Source organism: Electrona antarctica (assembly GCF_951216825.1).
Source record: "Electrona antarctica genome assembly, chromosome: 4".
Lineage (NCBI taxonomy): Eukaryota > Metazoa > Chordata > Actinopteri > Myctophiformes > Myctophidae > Electrona > Electrona antarctica.
In genome coordinates, this window is record NC_136809.1 from 34,893,274 (window position 1) to 34,903,650 (window position 10,377).

The 10,377-nt window shown below is 41.6% G+C and overlaps 1 protein-coding gene across 1 annotated transcript in view; it reads right to left on the minus strand.

The window, feature by feature from the left end:
- Positions 1 to 9,060, minus strand: part of col9a1a (collagen, type IX, alpha 1a) — a 30,574-nt gene extending 21,514 nt beyond the window's left edge. Inside the window, exons 1-4 of the mRNA XM_079499972.1 lie at positions 8,848 to 9,060; positions 8,222 to 8,296; positions 7,859 to 7,897; positions 7,687 to 7,749 (exon numbers count right to left, since the gene is read on the minus strand). Of these exons, the coding sequence (XP_079356098.1) occupies positions 7,687 to 7,749; positions 7,859 to 7,897; positions 8,222 to 8,296; positions 8,848 to 8,922 (252 nt within the window). The 5' untranslated portion in view covers positions 8,923 to 9,060. The remainder of the gene's footprint in view (positions 1 to 7,686; positions 7,750 to 7,858; positions 7,898 to 8,221; positions 8,297 to 8,847) is intronic.
- Between the last annotated feature and the right edge of the window lie 1,317 nt (positions 9,061 to 10,377).

Here is a 10,377-nt window from a genome sequence, read left to right on the forward strand (position 1 = left end):
ATGTTTAAAATTACACTTTTGTGAACCCCCAGCATCCGTATTCTGGGAGGGAACGGTTGCCAAAACAACCGTTCTACAAGCTCACAGCTTGAGCTTGTAGATCTGCTATTTTTGTCGAATCAATTTGTATAGACTAAGTGAAATAAGAGTGTACCAAATGCAGGGCCGGATTAACACCTCTGAGGGCCCCTGGACACTGAAGCTCGAAGGGCCCCCCTTCACGCGTGCGCAAATTTTTTCTGTTTCTGTTTCGGAGCCGTTTTGGGGCAATTTTATGCCGTCATATTGGCCTATTTCCGGTCGCCTAACACCCCCCATCCCCCCCCAGAGTGACAGCATTGTTGCTAGCTAGGTCTCAATTCGTCTGAAATCAACAAGAACGTGCAGTTTTAGATTTTTGGCATGATGTTAGGTATGGTTATAAGGTTTTCAAAAACCATCGCAAACGAGTTGGGCTCGCCCCCTAGTGGTCTGTTTGCAATGAAACTAAAATTAAAGTATATATTTAAAAACCAAAATAATTGATAAAAGAGATTTTCCAATGGATTCTATTAGTATTGGGTATTGGGGGGAAATAACTTCTGGAAAGGCATCATTTGCAAGATGGCGTCCACGATGGCTGCCGCGAGCTTAAAAGGCCTATAAACTGTGATTTAATACATAAAAAATCATAACAATTATGCACTTGGTGACAAGTTTTTGATTTTTGGTATGGTGTTAGGTATGGGCATATGGTTTTCAATAACCATCGCAAACGAGTTGGGCTCGCCCCCTAGTGGTCCTTTTGCAATGAATCCTATGTTAAATAGGCCAGCATTGGATTCATTGCAAAAAGATTTTCTGGGCCCCTGGGCACGTGCCCAAAGTGCCCATATGGTAGATCCGGCCCTGACCAAATGCGCTCTTCACAGGTTCGTTTCATCAAGTAGGCCTATAGAAGATTTGTGTGGTATTAAATTCATCCCAATGTATGACGGAGGACATTTTCACGATAAATTAAAATCTAATAATCAAATAATAATATTTTGTAATATAAACAAAATAAACAAATGATCCTGGCGGTTTGACTCATGTGGACATTCTTAAATGAGACAATTCTAAGATGACCCAATGTTATTCTCCTCCATAGAGAAAAACTTCCGTGACCCAGAGGATGAACATGAGTGACGTCAGACTTCGGTAATATATTTCAATGAAAGTTGCTCACAAGTGCATGAAGTGCCTGGAAGTACCTCTACTTCCTGGATTGGCTCCAATATTCAGTTCAATGCACTGTGAGTGGTCAGCTGTATCCTGACACTGGCAAGACTGATCACATATGCATTCACAAAAGTTCCCCACCACAGGGCGTTAGCAATGGTGGCAATATTGTGGTGCCACAGATGAAGGCTGATGAAGTCTTAACCGCCGAAACGTTGGATTCATATATGTCTTAAAGGGGAATAATACCACTCATCTTCAACATTTTACTATGTCATTAATATACCTTTGAGCTGCTGTGTGGAAATAATAAATTCCATTCTGTGTTTCCTAGAACTGGAGGTATGAAAAAAAATCATTAACATTGTGAATCACATCTTGATGATGTCATCAAGATGTGATTCACAATGTTAATGACTTTTGGATTATTTCCACACAACAGTTGACCAAAGTGCTGTACAGTATAGGCATAACAATAAACAATAAAAACAATAAACATAATGCAACACAAGGAGAACATACACTACAAATAAATACAAAATCAATCAGGGTGTAAAAGCCAATTAATAAAAAATAGTTTTAAGATGGGATTTAAAAACAGGTAGTGTATATAGGAGCCAGCCTGACATGTCTGGGTAGTTGGTTCCACAGTTTGGGAGCAATAAGCCTCGTTTTAGGGACGTCAAGCAGTAATTGGTCATCTGACCTCAGTGATCTGGAAGGAACATATCAGAGATATACATTGGCACTGATCCATTTAAAGATTTAAAAACAAACATTACAATCTTAAAATGGATCCTAAAACATACTGGGAGCCAGTGGAGTGAGGCTAGAATGGGGGTGATGTGTTCATGTTTCAGCAGCATTTTGTACTAATTGTAGGCGAGAGAGGGAGGCTTGGGTGATGCCGGCATAGTGGGCATTACAGTAATCAAGGCGAGTAGTAATAAAAGCATGTATCACTCTTTCAAAATTACTAAAGACAATAAGGACTTATAACCTTGGATAAAAGCCGTAGTTGGAAGGAGGATTTTAAAACAGCATTGGCCTATATGATACCATCATACCAGGGCAAGGTTTTGTGAACCCACGTGATCAACCTGGACTAGCCTCACGTAGATACTAACACTAATATCAATATGCATTGCAAAGGCAGATGAAGGCTGGCTACACAAGGCTAAACCTGGCCAATGCCAGGCTACCAGGATTGATCCATTTATTGTATCTATTCAAGTTCAATACCGTGTACTATACAAAAACAAACTATACAAATTAATCATCAATCAAAGGAACGATCAATACTCAATGCTACAATCAACAGGTATCAATACATCAACCAAAATAATCTGTTACATGAGGTGTTGACCGTTGGGGTTGAAGAAGACACTTTTTCACTTTCCCCAAATGTAGTTTATTATCTCCAGTCTCCACCAGGCCAGAAGGGCCACAAATCTGATCTGCCTCAAATTTGACTCACACACAAAATTGCTTCTACAAGCAATTTTACTTTCACCAGGAGCACCACAAATGCTACAAAATAATGTCAATTGTGTGTTGTTGAAATGTGATTTTCTTGAGATTAGGCACAAATGGTCTCATGAATCATGTGACAATGACTGTCAAACAGGGTTTTGACACGCCATACCCTTTGCCTGTAATTGCATTCAAGAATGTGTACATGCGCGAGGCCTATTTCTTACAAAAAATCACACCTGTGTGAAGTGAGGGGCGCTAATATATTAAAGTCTAACTCATGTTGATTAGGTGATGTAATGGTGATGTAAAACAAATGGTGACAACACAAACATTAAACAATAAAGAGAAAATATATACATTATGACGTACATTTTCCCTTCATTGTCATTGTCAAAACATTGAACTAAAGACAAACATTAAACCAGTGTATAGGAGGGGCTGGCGCCCCTCAAAAACACATAAGTGTCTGTTTTTTTAAATGAATCCAATATGGAAGTGCTGAATTCCCTGCAGTTCTCATTAGTGACCTAGCAGGTGTCGCTATTTCCCCTCCTGCTAGCTGCAGAAGAATTACCACACTTCGAAAACCAATGGGTCAACTCATGTCACATGGACTTCATCCATATTTTTTACAGACTATAATGGCACACACACAAGGTGTTATAAGGCCAAGTGTGGAGACATAACACCCACCCCCCCCCCCCCCCATACTCACGCGCGTGCGCACACACACGCACACACACGCATGCACACGCATGCACACGCATGCACACGCACACGCATGCACACGCACACACACACACACACACACACACACACACACACACACACACACACACACACACACACACACACACACACACACACTCAACAATTTACAATTTACAATTTAGGCATTTAGCAGACGCTCTTAATCCAGAGCGACACACACACACACACACACACACACTCAGGGGCGAAAACATAATATTCGTGTCTCAGTCATGTGGCATGAAGGAAATAATTAATAGAAGGTATAGCCAAATATACAAGTTCTGATAACTTTAAAATGAACTGCTGCACAGCGTCACATTAACTGCTCACTGAATTAATCCATTTCAAAAACACCTGACCAGAGGCCAAATACAGTAACAATCAGTGAACTTAAAGGCACATGAAACCGTGGCTGATTTTTATTATGTTTTCCAATCAGGTCTAAAACTATATAAACATGGCAGGGTAGTAAACGGCTATTTTTTTTACCATGCTGTAGCTTTTAACCTGAACTGAAAAAAGCTACAGAAATTGGAGCAATTTTAAGACCCAAATCTATTCCAATGCCTTGGAACATTTAAATCTGCATGACTGAATTAGCCCAACAACATCTAATTGTATGAAATGGAAGGATTTGTCTGGGACAAAAAACAGGAATAGATGACTATGCAGTATGCAGGTCAGGCTCATTTGATAAAGCCCATGTACACTTTTACATTCAGGACTGGCCGAAGCCTACTGTCAAAGCTGGATCATTTGCTATAATTCCATGCCGTAAATTCATGCGAAACGTGTGCACTGCACGCTCATTTTCCCTGCAGGATCTTTCTACTACATGCTAAAAAAAACAACCCAATAAACTTTCAATTAAATTACACCAACAGAGCAACAAGTAGCCAACTCTGTGAGGGATAATCTCATGTACAGTATGTATACACCTCTTTGTCAATAGAATGGGAACATCTATCTATAAATAAGTCTGTCTGTCACATCCCTTTTATGTCCATAGTGTTTATAGAGATCCCAAAGTTGGTTCTTTATAGATAGTCAGGTCAGTAATAAACTTTACTGGCCCCCCAGTACTGACATCACACTACAGACATCAGTTCTGAAGAAAAAATAACTACTACTACTACTGACGTCTGACGGCACAGTTCTGATGTCATAGTAGTCTTGTTGTGACCTTAGCTCGCATTCACTATGAAAACCTGCATTTCCGTGTGTCACGTCACACCTCCGGTCATGCCTTGTGACATCACTTGTGACGAAACTTAAGGCCTGGCCCTACCTGATCCCTCATCAAACCCTGTACACTGAAGACACCCTGAGCTGACCTGTTCTGACATTCCATATGTTGATCTGACCTCATCAAACCCTGTACACTCAAGACCCCCGATGCCACCCGTAGATCTCCATATATGGAGCTGAACTGTTCTGACATTCCTTATGTTGATCTGACCTCATCAAACCCTGTACAATCAAGACACGCGCCATATATGGCAGAATTCAGAATTCATGTTGATCTGACCCCCCATGCCAAAGCGCCAGCGCTCGCCCAGCAGTCTGCCATCACCCAGGCGGATGCGTGCACGCCCTCAGGGCGTCTTACTGGTCTAGAGTCCCTATCTTGCGCGCCGCCTTATCCCTTAAATTCTCAGCTATTTTTTTATTATTTTGAAATATTTCAAATAGCCAATCTACAAGCTCACGACGTGTCGATGTAAGTTGAATGATTAAATAAAAATCACACCCGTGTGAACTGAGTGGTGCAAGGTCTTATATAGCCTAATCAGCTGTGGTCTGACGTCACACACTAACCATAGCAACCATGCTCACCTGTACGTGGCCCCACGTACAGGTACACACATACATAGACACATAGACACATAGATACAGACAAAGCTGGTTGTTGGAGTGGTTTGCACCACTCAATTTTTTTTTTTTTAAATCACACCCGTGTGAACTGAGTGGTGCAAGGTCTTATATAGCCTGATCAGCTGTGGTCTGACGTAATGTCAGTGACCAACGATAGAGATTGATTATAAGCTTTTTTGAGATCACTCTGACGTGATGTCGGTGATGTCAGTGACGTCACATACTAACCATAGCAACTATGCTCACCCGTACAGGCACAAACACAAACGGGTACTAACAAAGTCAGTTGTTGGAGTGGTTTGCACCACTCAAAAATAGTAAAATATGGCTATGTGGGGTAAGGCTACAACATGACGTCACGCTGCGGTGGTCAGCAACTCACCGTTCACCCAAACACATCTCTCTGTTTTTACTAACCACTGTTTCAGTGGTCACCTTATCACGTATACATACTGGAGTATGAATATAGGCCTTAAAACCTCTTAAACCCCAAGGGGGTAAAGGGGGTAAATCTGCAACATCGGAGTTGGAACCGAAGACCAATTGGGTCTCCATTGACCCACTGAGCGCTGTTCAAAGGTGGACAGCCGCTACCCCCGCCGGTGGGGGCAATGGGGCTCAAGAGGTTCCAAATGCTCTGATGTCATAGTGCATATCCCTGCTTACAACTGTACTTACTGCACAAGTACATAAAAACAGAACAGAGGTAGAGAATATTAAGCACCCTACTTCTGTGTTCATATGAAGCCCCCAGAACCGAGAGGAAGAACTGAAGCCCAATCGACATGCTGGACAATCATATATCTGCGGCGTATTACTTTACGTCCCATGGGCTCAACTCACAAGCTTGTGCACAAGCTGTGCATGCGAGACAACGCAAAATGCGTCACAGAGGCCCCAAATATGCATCGCCCGTCACACTTTTCCTACCTGGAAGAAGGGGTGAAAAGGGAGTATGCGCTGGGTGAGCAACTGGATGGAAGGGGATTTCCGGTGCCCTCTCTATACATTTTGACTCTATGGTTAATGGTTATGACTGTGACTCTGACTGTGAATATCTTGCCAGGCCTCTTCTGTTTCTTTGCTGATAATAAAGTTGGAATTCATATGAGACAACAAACGTGACTGAGATTTCAATTATTCTTTTAACGGGACGAGGTTAATATTTACACATCTGTACTGTGTAAGAGATGAATGAATGAAGACACTGCAGTATTGTGGAAGAGGGCGGCGCCTTCCACGGGCCTTCCACCACATATTAACAACTTTTGCTTTGCATTCTGACCATTCAGAGGTTTTAGCAGCCAAAGAAAATACTTCAAACATAGTTTTCTTACAACACGGCACTACTATTGCCAAGGATAGAGCATTGCAGTCCCGCCCCCTTCGAGGGCACCGGAAGGGAATTTCCCATTAATTTGTCCATAGATGTTTCAGAAAGTATTTATTTAAAGACCTTTAAGCCTCGGACAAAGCCAACTCGGATCATGATAAATCAATACAATAAACATTTTTTGGGGGGCCGAACAAATAATTAGAAATAAGTAAAAAAGGGCAGGGTACAACACTTTTTCTTTCTTTCTATAGTTTGCCAAACTTTAAAGGTCTTTAAATAAATACTTTTTGAAACGTCTATGGTTCCCTTGTCGTTCTGAAAGGGGCGGGACAGCGACACTCTATAGGCCTCCCATTACCAAATGGGGATCCTAAAGTTTTAAAAGAATGCATGTTGTACATGTTGTATTGCAGGACCATGGACATGCCATGTCCATCAAATTAATTATAAATAATATATGTTTAGTCTATTTCAAAACCTTTCTTTGTGTTGCACATCAGTTCGCACCGATCCTGACCACCACTTCTGTCCAGCTGCTTATTCATTTTAATGCTGCTTGTGCAGAACCATCAGCATACACACACACACTGGGTCCATTTTGCACAGCCAGCCGTTACCAGCATACAGCTCTTTCCTGTCAGCCATCTCTGGGCAGTTGATCCCCCCGCTGGCCCAGCACCCCCCTGCCTTATACAAAAAGACTTCTGTTTCTGACAGGAAGCTATTTGAGGCGCACTACTCACCCACCTAAATATTGATGTATTCAAGACTTTCGGTTTTTTCAAACGTTTTGATCTGCGGCCAAGATAAACTACTTTCCCCAGTCGTAGATGTGCATATCGTGAATCCTTGTATTCAGATACTACAGTGATTCAGCACAATACCCCCCCCCCCCCCCCCCCCTTGAACTAATAGAAGGACTTTATCTTATTCAAATTCAATACTATGGTTGGTCAGAGTACAGAATTTACCAAATTGCCTTTTAGAATAGAAAACAGACAGGTTAGTTTTGATTTCCCAGGTTGTTACCCAGGTATTTAACTTACATCTGCGCCTGGGAGGCCTGCTGTGCCCGGAACTCCGTCTTTGCCATTATCACCATCCAGACCCTGGAATCACAATGTTCATTTAGCGGTGAAAAACAACATATGAATTAAGTTTACAGTAAGTAGTTATGTGTTTGTGAGAATAATAATGCAGAGAAAGAATTCCACTCACAGGTCCGCCTTCGACAAAGTTGTCTTCTCCTGTCTCACCCTGAAAATATATTACGAATGTCATGCATGTGATTGTGATTGAATATTTATGGAACTAGAAAATGATGCAGTAAATGCATAATGGTCATAAATAACAAAGCTGGTGTTCAACAACAAAAAATGAAATTAACTAAATGGAACACAAACTATTAAAATGGATGGTAGGCCTACATGTATGATCTATCAGAAATGGAATATTTGTGAAATTAAATATATTGTGCACTAATAAAGTGTCTGCCATTATTTTGGATTTGATTACTTAAATTGATACTGACCCCCAGCTTTGATATAGATATGAGAAGGGAAAAAAAAGAATTCGGCTTACATCAATGCCATCTACGCCAGGTACCCCAGCTATTCCTGGCGGTCCTGGAAGACCCCTGGGACCAACTGGGCCCCTCTGCAGATAAACAACAAAAAACAATTCCCCTTAAAAAAACATTATTTTCTGCTGAAATCCATCCTCAAACCAGGGCTGGTGGTCTGCAAGTAGCTCACACAAAGTCCCTTTGTGTGGGAGCAGTCATGGTGCTAGAAGTAATAAGGTCAGGGAATATGAAGTAAAGGCATATACTATCCCATTATAGTCGAGGAACTCTTCTTAACTGAATATGCTGAGATTAACTGTTGTTTTAGTCTCATTGGTTCCATATGTCCACTGAGAGGATACAGACATCATTCCTGTTTTGAGTTCCAAATGTAGGCTATTAAAAGATATCACACAAAGGAAACCTGTGTATTATATATATATATTGCAAGGACAGAAGGTTGGTATACCTATGGATGGACATATTGTTGAAAATGTATTAAATCTAGAATTAGCAGTTTACAAAATGCTATAGGCCTATTGCAGTTGATACAGTAGCCTAAACAAACTAGCCCATACAGAAGTACCTAGCCTACTACTATGGATAAAAATAAAACTGAATTAGAGAACAATTTATCACTTACCTGAGCGGAGCAAATTAGGAAGATTTGCAATAAAATCACCAACAAAGACTCCCGGGAGATCCTGGCGCCAGCCATGGTCTTCCTAACGACGCGGGGAAGACGCAAAAACTCCCTTTTCCCGGATTAGTTGGGGTTCGTGGAGTACCTGTCAATATCCCCCTCACTGAACCCCACCGCGTACTGAAAAGGTACGATGTACTACTAAACACTCATGTTTATTCATGAGGCGCTCCATCGCTGCACAGTGGTTGGAGGAGGGACCGAAGGTGCATGCTACCGGGGGAGTGAGTTTCTACGAATGTGCACCGGTCCACTACACGAGGGTGAGCTTCTTTATCTGGCCTACTTATAATGGTAACAAGACAACTCACCCCTTTTCTGTTTTCCTCCCGGAATTTTCCCCAGTGAGGGGTGGGAGAGGCTGGACAGCAGACGGCTGGACTTTGAATTTATCTAACCAGTGGTTGATTGGTTCTCGAACTTTGTTTTTAATGTCAAGGACAAGGACACCATACATTCTTCTCTGACAGACAGTGTGCAAATGGTACCAAATGGACCCGTTATTTGCCCTGCAGGTCTGAGTGCATGGTCTTCTCCTCCTGACTTATCACTAGCCTACAGCAGGAATCAAATAAAAATGCCAACCACTATAGGATAGGCCTACATGACTAAATTGGTAAAATGTTAGATCCTAAATCAGTAGTTCTCACAGTTACAGCACACTTTTATGATTTAAATAAATCATGCTAAATTCTACAATACAATAATTGCACATATAATACAAAGTAGTGGATATTGTGAAAACTTTACAATTTGAATTGGCGAAATGTTGATTTAATCGTTCATATATCATACTTTTTACATAGTTTTGATTATCGAATTAATTTCTGCATAGTTTTTTTTACACCGGTCCCCAAAAACTCACATTGGGCGGCAGGGGCGCTATTTCTAAACAAACACACATCCGCGAGGAAGAAGTGACTAGGGCGCAGTGTTGCCATGTCTGCTTATTTTAAGCGATTTGGGGTGGTTTTGATCGATTGATTGAGATTTCTATTCAGATTTCAGAATGAGTACAGTTCAAGGAAAGTACAGGTCAATACAAAATCTCCTAAAAGCACAAAAGACTTATTTTTACATATTGGGTCCCCCATTTTCAATTCATCATGAACATTATTAGAATTTTCTTAAATGTTGTAGTTGTGCATTGCACTTTTTTTTGTGGTTGCACTTTTTTTTTTGGGGGGGGGGTTCTTTCTACAGTGTAGTTGCTTAATTGGGCTTGTTTCCACATCATCATTATTATTACTAGACAGGTGCCTGGCTGGAGAGCACCGAGTCGGTAACGATGGAAGTTGGAGGTCCATGCCCCACTTGTCTATGCAATACCTGTTGTACCCGTGTCAGAGTACCCGTTCCACCCATCTGTCTGTGTGGAGTGTTGTGATGTCAGAACAGGCCAGCTCCATATATGGAGCCTGGGCAGGGGCCCTGTCCACATCCCGGGCAGAAGCCTTTTGTGGCGGTTCT